This window comes from Papio anubis, chromosome 7 (genome assembly GCF_008728515.1).
Source record: "Papio anubis isolate 15944 chromosome 7, Panubis1.0, whole genome shotgun sequence".
NCBI classification, from domain to species: Eukaryota; Metazoa; Chordata; class Mammalia; order Primates; family Cercopithecidae; genus Papio; species Papio anubis.
The window spans coordinates 10038690-10057048 of NC_044982.1; the positions used below are offsets into that span (position 1 = coordinate 10038690).

The following is an 18359-nucleotide window of genomic DNA, read 5'->3' on the forward strand; positions in this document are numbered from 1 at the left end:
AGTGAAGACAACTATGAAATACTTGAATGGCCTTGATTGTCCATAGTAAAATCTAAATCCCAGATGCTATTTCAAAAATATTTAAAAAGCATAAAGGCACTAAAAGAAAATAAAAAACATTTTCAGAGCCTTACTCAAGCAAGACACAAAACGCAAAAGCCATAAAAACAGGTTTACTTGTATCAAAATATTCCAACTTTTATATAGTAACAATATAGCACATAAGGAAAGTTAAAGCAAATGATAAAAGGAGAAAATACATGCAACTTATGTCAAAACAGTAATAGTCTGAATACATAAAGAATTCATCAATTTTTTAAAAAGTTTCACTGCATATCAGGGAAGCAAATTAACACAACCAGATTAATGAAAAACAAAATTTAATGTATGTGGTAAGAATGAAAGACCAAAAAACCTCCAATGTTGGCAATGGTGTAAAAAAAAAAAAAAAAAAAGAGCCCTTATTCATCAGGATGAAAGCAAACTTGTTACATCATTTTAAAAAGCAATCTGGTATTTATCAAAATTAAAAATGCACATACCAATTTTAAAAGTTTGTCTAGCAACTTTATCTCCAGCGATCTACTTATTACAGAAATACTAGGACAGAAATACTAGGGCAGAAGGCTCAAACTGAAAGCCCTGAAGTTGGAAGACATATTCTCTTTAATCACACATTTTTAAACTATAAAATATTACATAAAAAGCTAAATCCCCAGGCCTGGTGCAGTGGCACAGACCTGTAATACCAACACTTTGGGAGGTTGAGGCAGGAGGATCCCTTGAGCCCAGGAGTTTGAGACCAGCCTGGGCAACATAGAAAGACCCCATCTGTACAAAAAGTTTAAAAATTAGCCAGCTGTAGGGGCATGCACCTGTAGTGCCAGCTACTCAGAAGGCTGAGGCAAGAGGATCTCTTGAGCCCAGGAAGCTGAGGCTGTAGTGAGCTGTGATCACATCACTGCAATCCAGCCTGGGCGACGAGACTCCATCCCCCAAAAAAGCAAAAAACAAACAATAAAAAATATATAAATTTCCAGCCACTCCTAGAGTATGGGTGCAAAGACTGGAAGACAGACCAAAATAGGGACCCAAATTCCGGCACAATAGAAATAAGCTTGAAATGAGCAGTGTCTATCCCAGGGCTATCCCCTAAAAAGGGAGTTCGTTTGGTACTTAGTTCATTCATTTGTAAGTTAACTCTCTTGATCTCATAGGTTCTGGAATTTGAACCTTTCTCATAGAACTAACACAGAAAGGTATTCAAGGTTGTTCACTGAGGAGAGTATGCAATGAAGTAAAACTGGAAACCACCTAAATATCCATCAATAAAGAACTGGTTAATTACAGTACATGCTTACAACTTAAAACTATGCCACAATAAAGAAATGAGATAGTACATGTAGCAGCATGCGTATCAGGAGAAAAAAAAGTGGCAGAATATAATTATGATCAGTTGCAATCTACTGAAATTTCAACATATCCCACATATTAAGTCAAGCACTTTACATTATTCCTAAACTTTTCTAACAACTCTTACTATTAAACTAAGAAAGAAGGCTTGACTAAGTTTACTGGACCAGAATATGAACCTAGATATCTGATTTCATAGCCTATAATAATCATCTCTATACTGAAGCACCTCTGTACATCATTTACAATATGTAGTCATATAGATACAGTTTTTTTTTATTATTGTTTTTAGAGATGGGGTCTTGCTCTGTTGCCCAGGCTGATCTAAACTCTTGAGCTCAGGTGATCCTCCCTCATAGCTCAGATTACAGGCATGCACCATGACACCCAGTTATTTTTTTTTAACTATTTGTATATTATGTTTATAACACGTTCATAGAAACACAACCAAGCAGAATTGAGACCATAATATTTTACCTTATATTTTATAAACTTGTTTCAACTTGTTAAATTATTTAAAGTAGATATTAATAATCTTGCAAAAGTTGAAAGTCAACTAATTCTACCATTCACCATTAAATTAGAATAGTTATAGCAAGGAGGCTAAAATCACCCCTAAAATGTCAGCAAGGGGCACCAAACAAACCCTCAAATTAAAATAATTCGCTTTTGGTTATTAGCTAAAAACTCAGTTCATGCTAATTAAAACACTATTTTGTGAAATAAACCAAGATTTTTTAAATAGCTTTTTAGTGCAATACTCTGTGGCTAGAAATAGTAAATCCAAAGCAAATATTGCTTTATTTATTGCTCCAGGAAGCTGCTAGGCCAACCAAGGTTATTAAATATCAACTCAATTTTCCTAAAAGCACTTTTTTCTCATCTACCTTTTGTCAGAAAGTACAGTATTTATTAGGTTGAAATGTACCGAATTCCTAAATATGCATAAAAGACAATGCTAAATAAAATCAGATATACAAAGATGCTTAAGGTAGTCTCTGTTTTCAATGACAATCTCAAATTTAGTCTGGGATTCAGATCCTTAAACAAGTCCAAAGTAGAAGCTTGGAAAAAAAAAATTAAAGAAACAAAGATAAAAACATGACTATGCCAGAAGGTTAAGGTGTACACAGTAAACGATTGGAAGGCAGAAGCGCAATCTAGACAGATGACTACTAACACACAAAAGTACAGAATATCGTATTTCCATTGGTGTTTTCCTCAAATAGTTAATGTTTAAGTACTTTGCATCTCAATTTAATTTTTTTTAACAGAGTCGGAGTCTCACCACGTTGCCCAGGCTGGTCTCAAACGCCTGGGCTCAAGCAATCCTCCCACTTTGACCTCCCAAAGTGCTGGGATTACAGGCATGAGCCACCACAGCCCGCCTGTGTCTCAATGTATACAAAGCTCATCAGGCACTACTGATAGTAGGCATTTGGAACAAGTTGTGGCCCATGATATTAACAGAGTCAACTGTCCCAATTCATAGCTACTACTTAACAGAAAATGCTTGATGATGTGCATGATGGAGTTAAAACTGAAAGCCAAACTTGCTAATCTTGTTCTTTGGAAGCCATCGGAGAGACTGCAGTAACTGACAGAAGGCACAATTCCCCACAGTACCAGGTGCTGCTGAAAGGTCTCCACCTTAACGTGCTCATTCGAAGGACATGAACAGAAAAGACACAGGGATCTCTCTAAGTATCTCAATGTGCATTAAATATTAATTCTGAGCCAAAATAATACAATCTCCTTTTTAACAAGGTATGCAGCATATGATGATAGTAGTTTAGAGGCAAGAATATTGCCAAAATAACGTATATGCTAAGAAATTAAAAGGCTGGTTAAATGGCCCACCATAAGGTGTTCTGTGTAAGTGGTAATAAAAATATTTAGACCCCACTATATTCTTAAAAATGTACTGCAGGTGGGCAATCCAGTCAATAGTTAGTAAAGCAGTAGCAGAGGCTCAAAGATGACATAATTGTTTACGCTCAAGGAGAATAGATAAAGCCCAAGGCCAAACTGAAAATTCAAGGTTGCTTATGCACAGAAAGGGTACTTGCTGTTCAATTACTACAATAGCCAAGTTATTTTTCCTCACTTCATAAGGGTACTTCCAACTGCCCCTTTGCGCACAAGTGCATGTATTTGTGTGTGTATGTCCCTCTCTCTCATATGGCTAGGAGAAACTTAAAAAAAAAAAAAGTTGAATTGTGCACTCCTACATCAACTTGCCAAGTACAACTTGAAAATGAAAGAAATGTAAATTTAATAAAGTATGAAACAGGACCTGAAGAAGTATGAAAGGGTGCGAAAATGTATCAGAAAATAGTCAAAATCATAGTAAGTCATAGTGCTACAGATTCATACTACTAATTTCAGGAAATGCAATTTAAATGTTTCTAAGGATCAAAATGACAGAAACACTATACTTGATCAACCCAAAAGTTATAAAAACTGCCATAAAATGCAAGAAGCCAATTTCTGGACAAAATACAGAGGGAATACAAATTTGAAAAATAATTATGTAACAAAAGAGGAAGAAAGAAATCTAACAGAATGCCTCTATTTTTTCTTCCCAAATCCTTAAGTTTCCACAAATGAGATTGCTATACAGTTCAGCAGGCCTACATACAATCCAAAGATTTAAAAAAAAAAAAAAAAGGCAACTCCCACAAAAGGTACTGGCCACAAAGTGGGGTCTGTAAGTGGCAAATCTGTGCATGGCTTTAAATAATGGCCGGGCGCGGTGGCTCAAGCCTGTAATCCCAGCACTTTGGGAGGCCGAGGCGGGTGGATCACGAGGTCAGGAGATCGAGACTATCCTGGCTAACATGGTGAAACCCCTCGTCTCTACTTTAAAAAATACAAAAAAACTAGCCAGGCGCGGGTGGCGGGATGCCTGTAGTCTCAGCTACTTGGGAGGCTGAGGCTGAGAATGGCATGAACCCGGGAGGCGGAGCTTGCAGTGAGCCGTGAGATCACGCCGCACTGCACTCCAGCCTGGGAGACACAGCCAGACTCCGGCTCCAAAAAAAAGAATATATACACAAATAAAGTCACTGAAAGTATAGTCGTGTGCCACATAACAGCATTTTTCAGTCAAGGACAGACCACATATATAACAATGGTCCCGTAACAGTATAAGACCGTATTTTTACTATTCCTTTTGTGTTTACATACATTTAGATACACAAATGCTTCCTAATGTACTACAACTACTTACAGTATTCAGTACAGTAACACGCTGTACAGGTTTACAGCCTAGGAGCAACAGGCTGTATCACACAGCCGAGGTGCATAGTAGGCTATACCATTTAGGTTTGTGTAAGTACACTGTTCCCACAGTAAAATCACCTAACACATTTTTTCAGAATATATCCAATCATTAAGCGATGCACAAGATCTCAGGTTCTATAGTATGTTACATTCTGCGTATACTACAAGTATATACTATATGTTACTTTGGTTTATATACTTTTGTATGTATTTTTCACTATGTAAATACTTTGAGATTTAAATGTTATACACACAAAAAACTTGAGCTTGAAAATTATTTCTACTTGAAACTATATAGAGATTCCAACTGGCCAGGCGTGGTGGCTCATGCCTGTAATCTCAGCATTTTGGGAGGCCAAAGCGGGATTGTTTGAGCCCAGGAGTTTGAGACCAGCCTACGCAACGTGGCAAAACACTCTCACAATAAAAAATACAAAAATTAGCCATGTGTGGTGGTGCATGCCTGTAGTCCCAGATACTCAGGAGGCTGAGGTGGGAGGATCCCTTGAGCCTGGGAGGTCAAACCTGCAGTGAGCCATGATCGCACAACTGCATTCCAGCCTGGGTAACAGTGACACCCTGTCTCAAAAATAAAGACTCCAACTTAGCTAACCACACATGGTTCCCTACAGTGTCCACAGGAAATGGTATAGTGTACTGGAATGAGAATGGAACATGGAATCCAGAGCTGATTTAAGCCCCAATCTACAATTTAGTACCTTTATGACCTCTGTCAAGTATTCTTTTGAGCCTCAACTTTAACCAACTTTTAGGGGAACCAATTACCTCCTATAATGTTGCTGCTTTGTAAATCATAAACTGGCATTGTCCAATTATTTAAAAGCTGCTAAGTAATTAGAACCCTGAACATACAGAATAAAACAGATACACATACCCTCCCAAAATTAGAACTAGCTGAGAAGTCAAATGGTCTCTTTTTACCTGAAAGAAGCTAGCTTTATAAACTTGCCTAGATAAAACTAAAAATGAAATTTAATTGTAATGTTAACCTAAAGTTGACTTAGTTAACCAGGAATAGAATGTTCTGATGAGTCAAAACATTTTTAAAGTCGTTATCAAGCCAGAACTGGCTTCTGCCTTAAGAAAGTGAGGAAAACAATCAGGGATAGGAACTGAGCAGGCTCATAAATTTACTCAACTCCCATACCCTTCCAAGTTCTCTACCAAAAAATATGGACTGAAAATATGTTTCAGGTAAAACACCACATCTCAAAACCATAGTCAACATTTACTGAGCAGCAATTCACTATAAAAACTCCAAATTTTAAAATCTGAGAATCAAAATCTCACAGTTCTGTTATCTTTCCTAAAGGTTATCTAATACATTGTTTTTCACTGACAACAAAAAAATTTTATTTAAATCACAGTGGGTTGGGGTGGAGTGGGGTGCAGGTCCATCCCCAGACAGTGTTCAGACAACCGCCAGAGACCGGGTGTGGTTGGGCCTGTAATCCCAGCACTTTGGGAGGCCAAGGCAGGCAGATCACCAGAGGTCAGGAGTTCGAGACCAGCCTGGCCAATACGGCGAAACCTTGTCTCTACTAAAAATACAAAAATTAGCCGGACGTGGTGGCACAGGCCTAATCCCAACTACTCGGTAGGCTGAGGCAGGAGAATCGCTTGAACCTGGGATGTGGGGGTTGCAGTGAGCTGAGCTAGCACCACTACACTCCAGCCTGGGCAACAGAGCAAGACTCCATCTCAAAAAAAACAAAAAAAACACCAGAGGTGCTGCATGAGCAGCTCACACCACCACTGAAAAGTCTACTTCATCTTGGGGCAGCTGTTCTCAATCAGGATTTCTCAAGTTTTCAAACATTTTGGTCTCAGGACCCCTTTACAACTCTTAAAATGTACTGAGCACTCCAAAGAGCTCTTACTTACATGTATTATGCTTACCAATATCCACTGCATTGGAAATTATAACTGAAAAACTTGTAAAGTATTTATTCATTTAAATAGCAAGAAACTCATTACATGTTAACATGCTTTAAAAAACTGTTTTCCAAAACAAAAAATTTAGTAAGAATGGCATGCTTTTGCATTTCTGTAAATCTCTTTAATTCTGGCTAAATCAAAGATGGCTGGATTCTCATAGCTGCTTCTGCATTCAATCTGTTGCAATAAATTGTTCTAGTTGAAGCATATGAAGAAAACTTGGCATCAAACCAACATTATAACTGTTTCTTTTTGTTTTGTGGAGATGGCTATGTCACCCATGCTGGTCTTGAACTTATAGGCTCAAACAGTCCTCCCACCTTGGCCTCCCATAGTGCTGGGAGCAACACTGTAATTGGAAAAGAGCAGTATTTAGTCTTTTCAATTAATTATGGGTAGTCTTCTTTGATACTACAACAGAACTCCCCAAGTGGTAGTTTTGCAAAGATTAGTTACAATACGAAAGTTAAAACCCTATTAATAAACTCTCGGTACTCTGTTGCATTAAAATCTGATTTACCTTGCACTCTGTACCCTTGAAGGCATACACGATTTTATTACATCACAAATGGTCATTTGGAAAACTTGGGTTCACTGAATTATACAGGTCTACCAAATATTAAAAAACGTTATTTTTTTAAGCACACATTATACAGCATTGAAACTATATGCATTAATCCACCAATGTCAGCAAAAATATCTTTTAAGTATTGGGAAAAACTGTCAAGCTCATGACGGAAAAGCAAGCTTTCTAAAATTCTATTATTTTGCTTGAAAGCTCAAATTTTTCACTGGCCAGGAATACAGTCAGTTGTTTACCTTGAAGTGACAGACTTGCTTTATTCTCATGTAAGTCTCCTAAATACTCAAATATGAATATCCACAGTTCATCACTTGTTCTTTCAGATAAAAACGGAGCTCCATGAAAACACCAGCTTAGCTCACAAATCAACATACAAGTGCTCCTCAAAACCACCATTTTACTCCCCAGTACACAGCTTCACAAGTACTTTCCATGGTCACAGTACATTAAAAAGATAAAGTGTCAAGATTTGATAAAATTAACCTCCTTTTACTGTTTCATCAAAAGCTTTTTTAAACTATGAGTGTGCAGTCTTTAAGAAATAAAATGACGGCCGGGTGCGGTGGCTCGCGCCTGTAATCCCAGCACTTTGGGAGGCTAAGGTGGGCAGATCACGAGGTCAGGAGATAGAGACCATCCTGGCCAACATGGTGAAACCTCATCTCTACTAAAAATACAAAAATTAGCTGGGCGTGGTGGCTGGCGTACACCTGTAGTCCCAGCTACTCGGAAAGCTGAGGCAAGAGAATCGCTTGAACCCGGAAGGTGGAGGTTGCAGTAAGCCGAGATCGGGCCATTGCATTTCAGCCTATCGACAGAGTGAGACTCTGTCAAGAACGAACGAACGAACGAATGAACGAACGAACGAACGGACGACAGCAAGAACGGAGGGCAGGAGGGAGGGAGGGAGGAAGGAAGGAAGGAAATGACTATATACAATACCGGATCTCTGCCTTGATTGTTCCTATGATGGATACAGCATTTCCCACCACTGCTTTTGCACTATAAGTACAAATGTTGAAAGACAAAACATCTCAGTAACATGAAAACTGTTTTAACATTATGTACCCTCTTTAAGATCTCAGTGGTCCCCCTCCCCAAGCATCCACAGATCACGCTCTGGGAAGTACAGAACATCTACCAGCAGGTACTGGTTCTGCTCGTTATGACGATGTAAAAGTACTCCAATTCCCTCTTTTTTGTGCAGCACCCGCAAATATTTGAGAGGAAAGCTATTGTCTCACCTAAGTCTTGCAGTAACTCTTTTTGGTAACTTCGACAACATTCTATGCGTGAAGCATAAATGTTACTGATACTGGTTACTCTTACTTTACACCTTTTTATCATATGTCTGATACTCAGAACTGAGCTGATGCCAAAAATATCTGACCAACACAGAGTAGGGCAGAAATACATCTAATTTCCATAAGGGCATCACACTTTTTGTTACTGCCGTAGTTCTCAACCAGATTTTGCACCCCAGGGCACATCTGGCAATACATGGAGACATTTTTGGTTGTCATTACTGGGGAAATGGAGGGGTGGAGCTCCTGGAATCCAGTAGGTGGAAGGCCAAGGATGTTGTTAAACAAACTACAATACACAGGACAGGCACCTGCAAGGAATGAATCTGGCATAAACGTCAATAATGACTAGGTGAGAAACTCTGTTTAATGGATCCAAAGACTATCAAAACTTTCAGAAGCTTTACCACCATAGCTCTTAAATCAGACTATATAATCTTTTCAAAAGTATGTTTGTAGCTACATATGAAATTTAGACAAAATATGGACACTTGATCAAAATGTTCTGTAACATCCTAAAATTCGATAATTTTGATTTAAATTCATTCTGACAACTCACCTAGGGTCCATTCCCCAATGCCACTCACCCATCCAAATTTAACATTAGGACAGGTGTACCAAAAATGAAAGTCAAACACAACATAGCGGGGAAATCACAATCCAACACATCAAAAAAACAAAATTTATGACAGTGTGACAGCAGTACATGAAAAACCAAGCAAATTCATGAGGAAGAAGCCCTATATTTCTTTAATTCTTTGGGCTCTCTACTGTTCACTATAGTAATTATGGTATACTTAGTTTTTGAGTCTCGCTTTGTCGCCCAGGCTGGAACGAAGTGGCATGATCAAGGCTCACTGCAGCCTCGGTCTCCTGGGGCTCAAGCAATCCTCCCACCTTAACCTCCCAAGTAACTGGGATTACAGGCATGAGCCACCACGCCCAGCTAATTTATGTGTTTTTTGTAGAGATTAAGTTTCGCTATGCTGCCCAGGCTGATCTCAAACTCCTGGTCTCAAGCGATTTACCTGCCTGGGCCTCCCAAAGTGCTGGGATTACAGGCGTGAGCCACCGCGCCTGGCCCCGTCTTCCACTTTACACACTTCAACGAACTCACGAAGAATTTGAAATACCTAAGGTCTTTCACAGAAATGTATACTTTCCCTCTTCAAAGAACGTTGGGGGAAAGTAGGTATAAAAGTACTTTTAATTCCTAGAAATAAGACACAAAATTACTTAATGTTATTTCTTCATTGAAGCCTTTTAAGGTGTACATCTATCATTTTTAATGCTGGTATGATTATAAGAAAAAGAAGTCCCTTTTCAAAGACAGCAAAATGTTAACTGTTCATAACGCCGTCATCACATGACATCACTGCAAACATTTATTTCCTACTGAACTGAGAAACACCACAAAAATCTTGCTTAGACTCAGTTCTCCTAGGGTCTCTTATCATTCCATGAAAGGGAAAAAATCGATAAACAGAAACCATGCAGATTCCAAGATTTTAGACATGTATAGTTAATTAAGTCTAACAAACGTTTTCATCACAGAAGTAATGTGATAAACTTCCTAATAACATAAGGGGGTGGGTGGGAGCCTTGAAAAATTATTTTAAAATACATAAATTTCGATAGAAGTCATGAGGGTCTGTGTCAAAGTTAAAGTCTCACCTGTAAAGAAACACATCGACACACACACATATAATCGTAAAACTACAATCGGTGATTATGTGCAAAAGAAATTATCCTTACTTAAAAAAAAATAGACCTGAGTTACTACATTCGATGTCTAGAAACCACAAAAATCTTTATTCTGAATTTAACCAAAACTTTGAGTGTCAATTACATGTTGCGTTTTGAGGCTAAGATGAAGAAAACTCGGTCCCTGGTCTCAAAGAGGCACTCTTACGCTTCAATTTTCAAAAATGGAAAAATGCGGTCTCACTATTTAGGCCTCTACAATGCTGTATATTTGCAGAAAAAAAAAAATCCGTAATCTACTGGCAATGAGCTGCCAAATTATATCTCATTATCAGAAAGGGGGAGGGGAGGAAAAAAACTTTTTAAAAATCCTCTAAGAAAAGAAAAACGCGTAGTGGGATTAGAAAGCATAAAGAGACTAGCTTTAAGCCTTACAACCAGGGGAAAAAAAAAAAAAGTATCACCAGAGACAGAGAAAGAAGGAAGCAGAATGAAACCCGGTTACCCCATCAAAACAAAACAGGGAAAGCAATACATAAGTCGTTTCGGAGGAGGGCACCCTGGGAAGTGCCCCCTTCTCCGACCGACCGTGAATGCTAGGGAGGACTGGGGCGGAGGTGGAGGCAGGGGGACTCAACACTCAAAGCTGGGCTTTTAACTCGTGCTCCTACATTCAGACAAGGTCAGTGGAAAGGAGCTAACTCTGGCGGACAACACAGGCATCTGGAAATGGAACAGAGTGAGCAAGCTGAGGCAGACCAGAAACAGAAAAGCAACATCGAATGGGCCCGAGGGGCGCCGAGAGCGAGCCCGAACCCCAAGTGCTGATCCCGCGTGGAGCAGGGTCTCGGTTCCCCGCCGCCAGGCAATGTTTTGTTTTGGGGTTGTTTTGGTTTTCTTTGTGGACGGGGCGGAGAAGCTGGAGTGGCCGGGCTAGTTAGAGGTTCCTCCAGCTCTTCCGGAAGGGGAAGGCCCCCGGCCCGACGGCAGCTGACCCAGCCAGGAAGGGTCGGGGGACGCGGGAACCCAGCACACGGGAGAAGTGCGGCGGCAAGCGGGCGAGGAAACAGGAAGGTCCCCAGTCCTGCCTGCCTCCTACCGGGGGGAGGGTCGGGCTCGCGTGCCACCCTCTCCGCCTACCCCTTCCCCTTCCCGGACGCCCCCCAAGGCCCAGCCGGCGAGCGAAAGAAAACAGAATACAAATTACTTACAACGGCATCGTCTCCTGCGCCGGCACCGCCCAGTCACTTCCCCCCCGCAACCGCCGCCGCTGCCGCCCTGGGCATGATCCACTGAGGCGGGAGGGAGGGGGGGGCCTGCCTCAGCCCTGGGTCCAACCCCTCTCCCGCACCGCTCCCGCCGCTTTAAGCGCTTCTCCTCCTTCCCCTTCGTCCTAACATGGCGCCCGAGCGCTACCACAGCAACGTTCTAGAATTGCTGACGCCACCACGCACGCCGTGCGCGCGCCTGCGCACCAGCGCCGCCCGCCGCGAAGCCTCACGGGAAGCGGAGTTCTTACGGCCGCCGGCGGCCCGGCAATTACCACGCCGGTCTTCCCCTGCTTAGTTGTGGGTGTCAGATGGTGGAAGGGAACGGTCAGGGAGGCTCCGGGAGGTGAGTTGTGCCTTGGGCGGGGACGCTTTCATGGGCAATGCGGCGTGGACGGCGCAAGGAAGAACCCGGAGAGATCCCAAGCCCACGAGGCACCGCTTCCGGCGCATTGTGAGGTCCCACCTTTCCCGCCGCCTGAGGTCGCGGCGGCTGCTCTTTCCTGGAGCGGCGTCCCTGAAGGCGCTGCCAGGGGGCTGAGGCACCCACGCGTGCACCGTGTGTACCCCACAGCGCGGCGCTTAGAACGACTCGCAGGAGTCGCTGCCTTGGGTTGGAACCGGTTAGTCAGCCGCTTCGTACTCGACTGCAAAGTAACAAGTACTTTACCGGGCAGCGGTGCCGGCCGCGTGTGACACGGCGCGAGGTCTTATCCCACAGCCGACGAAAACATGTCCCCAGTACTCCGTTTCCCTCCCAGACTGCGTCCCACCCAGTGGACCCAGATGGAGCTTTCCGTCTGTTTTAACACGTGATGCCTGACCCAGGCGCTGACATATTTGTTGAGCTAATAAATGTGTAGGTTAGGACTGTGAGGACAGTTCCCGAATACAGGAACACGGGCTGATTTTACTTTTGAACAAATGATGCACTGGAACTTCCTGACAGAGCTGACCTGTTTTATAGGAACATCAATGGCAGTCACCGCTGGCATTTTAGCAAAGGCTGTCTTGGTCATAATTTTCCCTTGACTGTGTTTCCAGCCCGTCATCTATCTCGGGTGGGACCTGGAAGTCTACCTTGTCGCGACCTCTCGGCAAAAGTGTGAGAAAGTGTTTGAGGCAGAGCCTCCTCTCTCATATGCCCTCCATCTGCGAATTATAACGAATTATAAGTTCTACGGTGTCACATAGGGGGTTAGTGGAGAGGAGGAGGGAAAGAATCAAATACAGGACGCTGCATTAACCAAAGTTTTAAACTCTAAATGTAATACGCATTTGTGAGTCGTCAGGAAGTTTCACAAAGGCTTTCCCCTTTTTCACAGAATGTCTAGTAGGACTAGTGACTCCGAGTGGGAAAAGCACAGGACCTGTCCTTGAACCTGCCCTGTGCATTAGGGTAGCCCCTTGGCCACTTAGGGCCACTGAGCACTTGAAATGAGGCTAGTTCGTTTAGGATGCACTGGAAGTGCAAAATACGCACGGGTGTCAGTTCGAGGAATGTGAAATACCTCTCTGATCACTTTTTGTATTGATTGCACATTGAAATATTTTGGATATATTGCAGTAAAGAAAATGTAGGCCGGGCACGGTGCCTCACACCTGTGATCCAGCACTTTAGGAGGCTGAGGTGGGAGGATCGCTTGAGCAGGAGTTGGAGACCAGCCTGGGCAATATAGGGAAACTCCTGTCTCTACAAAAAGTTTTTAAAAAGTTGGCTGGGCATGGTAGTACGTGCCTGTGGTCCCAGTTACTCCGAAGGCTCAGGTAGGAGGATTGCTGGAGTGGGAGGTGGAGGCTGCCGTGAGTCGTCATCTCACTGCTGCACTCCAGCCTGCGTGACACAACGAGACCCTGTCTCAAAAAATATATATATATGTACTATTAAAATTAATTTTACCTGTTTTTTTAAATGTGATCACTAGGAAATATTAAGTTATATATGTGGCCTTCATTTCCATTAAATAGTACTTATCTGGAAACAGACTTATGTTTGATTCTCATTTCTTTCACTTAGTCTCTTTTCCTTTTGTCATCAAGGTGGCTTTGGCTGGGGACCCAGCAGCATAGTTGTCCCTAAAAGACTGAAAATCTGAGATCCAGAAAATTCAATAATGTATTAAGGCTGTGGACTTAAAAGCTGCTTATAAAGATATGCCCTGGGGCCTGGCACAGTGGCTCATCCACACCTGTAATCCCAGCTCTTTGGGAGGCAGAGGATTCCTTGAACTCGGGAGTTCTAGACCACCCTGGGCAACATGGCAAGACCTTGTCTCTACTAAAAAAAAAAAAAAAAAAATCAAAAAAATTAGCTGGGCTTGGTGGCACACACCTGTAGTCCCGGTTACTTGGGAGGCTGATGTTGGGAGGATCACCTGAGGCAAGGAAGTCGAGACTGCAGTGATCCCTGATCATGCCACTGCACTGTAGCTTGGCAACAGAGCAAGACCTTGTCCAAAAAAAAAAAAAATGCACTAATGATGTACTTTATGAATAAAAGAATGGGACTTTTTCAGCTTATGTTGTCCTCTGCCAGGCATCTCAGAAGGCAGTGAAGAGAGGGACGCTAAACATCCATGCTTTTGGTCTATAATTGCTTCAAACTATTTTTGTTTCAGACTTCCATAGAATGAGGCCGCTAGATAGCCAGCTGATGAATATTTAGTACCTAGAATGTGCTAGATACCACGCTACTTGCCTAAGACATTTAAAAGGAACAATATCGAGGGTTGAGGATGGAGTCAAGGTAGACTTCATGTAAGAGAGGTCACTTCAGACATGTCCTGATATGTTAGGGTTTGGTAAGTGGACAGAAGGAATAGAAGGGCATCTCAGGTAAAGAGAACAATTTTTAAAAATAAAATGAGGCTGGGCGCGGTGGCTCACACCTGTAATCCCAGCACTTTGGGAGGCCGAGGCGGGAAGATCACTCAAGGTCAGGAGTTGGAGACCAGCCTGACAAACATGGTGAAACCCCATCTCTACTAAAAATACAAAAAATTAGCTGGGCATAGTGGCGGGTGCCTGTAATCCCAGCTACTTGAAAGCTGAGGCAGGAGAATCACTTGAACCCAGGAGGCTGAGGTTGCAGTGGACCGAAATTGTACCATTGCCCTCCAGCCTGGGCAACAAGACCAAACCTCCATCTAAAAATAATAATAATAAAAATTTAAAAGTGCAAAGAATTTATTTGGAGAAAGGGAGACTTTTGAAGTGACTAAACCACAAAATATTTAGTGAGGAGTGGTGAAAATAAAGCTGGAAAGTGAGAGGCAGAAGATAAGGGGCATAGTGGTGTACACCTGTAGTCCTCTATTCCGAAGGCCGAGGTGGGAGAATCATCTGAGCCTGGGAAGTCAAGGCTGTAGTGAGCCAAGATCATGCCACTGCGCTCCAGCCTGGGTGACAGAATGAGACCATGTCTCATAATAAAGGGAGTAGGGGGAGATGGGAGAGCATATAATGACTCCATAAATAGACAAAGGAATTATAGATTGTGATAAGAGGCATTAATAAACCAGGCGTTAGAGTTGTGGTGGAGGCCAACTTCAGATAGAGAAGGATTTCAGAGGAACTGACTTTTGAGCTGAGACCTGAAGTTAATTCTGAGAGATTTAAAATTTTTCTTTTTGTGAATGGAGGAGCCATTGAAAGTTTTAAAACAGGAGTGAGGTTACATTGATATTTTTGGAAAGATGACAGAAAGTGTAAGGAATGAATTTGAACTAGGAGAGGTTTTGAAGCTGGAAGATGGGTGAGGTAGCTCTTGCAATCATTCAGATGAGAAATGAAGTTTGAAATAAGGAAGAGAAGAAGGGAGCAATTTGAGAAAGATTTAGAAGGCATAGCTAATTCTGGATGTGAGAGGTGATGGAGAGGAAGAAGACCAAAGTGATTTCAGAGGTTCTAGATGGGGGCGGGTGACAATGATTGGAGCTACTGATAAATGAAATAGGAAATAGAGGAGTATAACTAGGTAAGTGGATGAGATTGAGAGAGTAGTAACTATGTGTTGATTTTGAACTGCCTGTGGGACATTCAGAAATGTCTATGAGGCAGTTGAAAATATGCTTCCGGAGCTAAGAGAAGAAATTTGAGCTGGAAACATTATAAACTCTAAAAACAAGAATCATGGCTTGGAATCATGTTTCGGCTCTGGAAGGACCGTATATACACCCAGCGACTACTCCAACTCAAATTTCATGAATGAGTAACGAGCTAGATGCTCACAGATCCTATTTAGGACCCAGTTAAGAATAAAACTCTAGCCAAGGAAAGTGAAGAGTAAGATAAGACCAATTAATAGTATATTGGTACCAGTCTACTGTTACCCTTGCCTTGCTTGTCCTGAGTCCTGCCCACACCTCCCTCCAGCTGCTGCTGGTCTCCATGACTATTGCCCCATCACCTAGTGCCTGTTTTCTTCTGGCTGCAGAGAAGGGGGAAGATGTGTTCTAGTGGAATTTAAAGTATAGTAGTCTCTCTCTACCCCCAGGGGATACCTTCAAAGAGTCCCAGCACATGCCTGAAACAGGGTAGTGCCGAACCCTGTATTTACTATGTTTTTTCCTACACATATATACCTATGATAAAGTTTAATTTATAAATTAGGCACAGTGAGAGGTAAACAGCAACAATAATAAAATATGACAATTAGAACAATATACCAGCATGACTACTCTTGCACTTTGAGGCCATTATTAAGTAAAATAAGAGTGACTTGAACACAAGCACTGTAATATTGGACAGTTGATCTGATCATGGAGAGGGCTGCTCTAAGTGACTAACTGGCGGGCAGTGTATACAGTGTGTGTATACAGTGTGGAAACACCAGACGAAGGGATGATTCATGTCCACCTGAGCAAGAAGGCGCAAGATTTTACGACACTACTCAGAGTGGTAGGGAATTTTAAACTTATGAGTTGTTTATTTCTAACATTTTTCATTTACTGTTTTCAGACCACAGTTGACCACAGGTAACCAAAACAGGAAAGAGAAACCCCAGTTAAGGGGGAACTACTGTGTCATTCGGATTGCATTTTCCACAGAACAATGTCATAAATAGTGGAAAGAATTTCAAAACTGGTTCCCGGAGGCCCACAGTGCATTCAAACAAACAAACAAAAAATACATGAAAATGTTTTTGAGAGCAGAAACTCTTCATATAGAGGGAACTACATGAATTGTGTTTTATTGTCATTTAGGAGTAGTCATAGGAGGTACTGTGTGACACAGAGATTTTTATCCCGGTAATGAACTCTGATGATCCACTGGGCCAATACTTTTCAAAAAATTAAAGACCAGACTTATTAATTACTAAAATAAAAATAATAATACAAGCATTTTTATCCCATGAGTACTATACTCTTGAGCAGTCCTTTCATTAAATTCATATCCCCTTTTATTTTATATATCTATTTTTTGAGACAAAGTCTTACATTCTGTCACCCAGGCTAGAGTGCAGTGCTGTGATTATAGCTCATTGTAGCCTCCCTCTTCCAGGCTCAACTGATCCTCCTGCCCCAGCCTCCCAGGTCGCTGGGACTACAGGTGCATGCCACCACACCTAGCTAATTTTTATTTTATTTCATTTTTAGTGCAGATGAGGTCCCAGCTATGTCACCCAGGCTGGTCAGGAATCCCTGGCCTCAGGCAATTCTCCTACCTCGCCCTCCAGCAGTTCTGCCTCGCCCTCCCAAAGTGCTGGAATCACAGGAATGAGCCACCACATCCAGCCACTTTATTATTTTGACTTTCACATTTAATTCTATGCTCCACTTCAAAATAATTTTGTGTGCAGTATGAGATAGAGAACAAGGCTTGGCTTTGTTTTTAATATGTGGATCTCTAGTTGATGGCCATGCACCATTTATTTAAAAGATCATACTTTCCTATCGAATTGCCATGGCACCTTTGCTGTAAGTCAGGTGACTATAAATGTGTGGGTCCATTTCTGGGTTCCTGATTCTGCTCCGTTGATGTATGTGTCTGTTCTAATCACTGTAGCTTTGTAATAAGTCTTGATATCTGGAGAGTTTAGTTCTCTAGGTTTGTTCTTCAAAATTGTTTTGATTATTCTAGGTCCTTTGCATTGCCATATACATTTTAGAACCAAATTACTGATTTTCTTTTCTTCTTTTTCTTTTCTTTTCTTTTTTTTTTTTTTTTTTTGAGACAGAATTTTGCTCTTGTTGCTCCAGGCTGGAGTGCAATGGCGTGATCTCGGCTCACTGCAATCTCCACCTCCCGGGTTCGAGCAATTCTCCTGCCTCAGCCTCCCGAGTAGCTGGGATTACAGGCATGCACCACCACACCCAGCTAATTTTGTATTTTTAGCAGAGATGGGGTTTCTCCATGTTGGTCAGGCAGGTCTCGAACTCCCCACCTCAGGTGATCCGCCTGTCTCGGCCTCCCGAAGTGCTGGGATTACAGGCATGAGCCACCACACCCGGCCCAGATTACTGATTTTCATCCCCCCAAAAAACAAAGGTAGAAGGAAGCAAGCAAAGATGGAAGGAAAGATGGAGGGAGGGATGGAGGGAGGGATGGAGGGAGGGAGGGAGGGAAGGAAGGAAGGAAGGAAGGAAGGAAGGAAGGAAGGAAGGAAGGAAGGAGAGAAAGATACTGGGATTCTCATTGGAGTTACATTGATTCTATAAATCATTTTTGGGGAAGAATTGAAGTATTAACAATATTGGGTTTTATAAAGTATTAATATGGTCTGTCCCTTCATTTCTCCATTTATTTCATGTTTAATTACTATCAGTAATGTTTTGTAATTTTCTGTAGAGGTCTTACACATGTTCCTTAGGTTACCCCTACCTGTTTTATTGTAAATGATAC

At 41.9% G+C, this 18359-nt stretch overlaps 1 protein-coding gene across 13 annotated transcripts in view; it reads right to left on the reverse strand.

Moving 5' to 3' along the window:
• PAPOLA (poly(A) polymerase alpha) overlaps window positions 1-11682 on the reverse strand; it is a 63485-nt gene extending 51803 nt beyond the window's left edge. For 7 of the 13 annotated variants that reach the window (XM_031667863.1, XM_031667860.1, XM_021941543.2 and 4 more), the window contains exons 1-2: window positions 11460-11672; window positions 8183-8242 (exon numbers count right to left, since the gene is read on the reverse strand). In XM_031667863.1, the coding sequence (XP_031523723.1) occupies window positions 8183-8242; window positions 11460-11467 (68 nt within the window). In that variant the 5' untranslated portion in view covers window positions 11468-11672. Of the gene's footprint in view, window positions 1-8182; window positions 8243-11459 lie in introns of all 13 variants that reach the window. The other 6 variants (XM_031667865.1, XM_031667862.1, XM_017961517.2 and 3 more) reach the window with 1 other exon arrangement.
• Between the last annotated feature and the right edge of the window lie 6677 nt (window positions 11683-18359).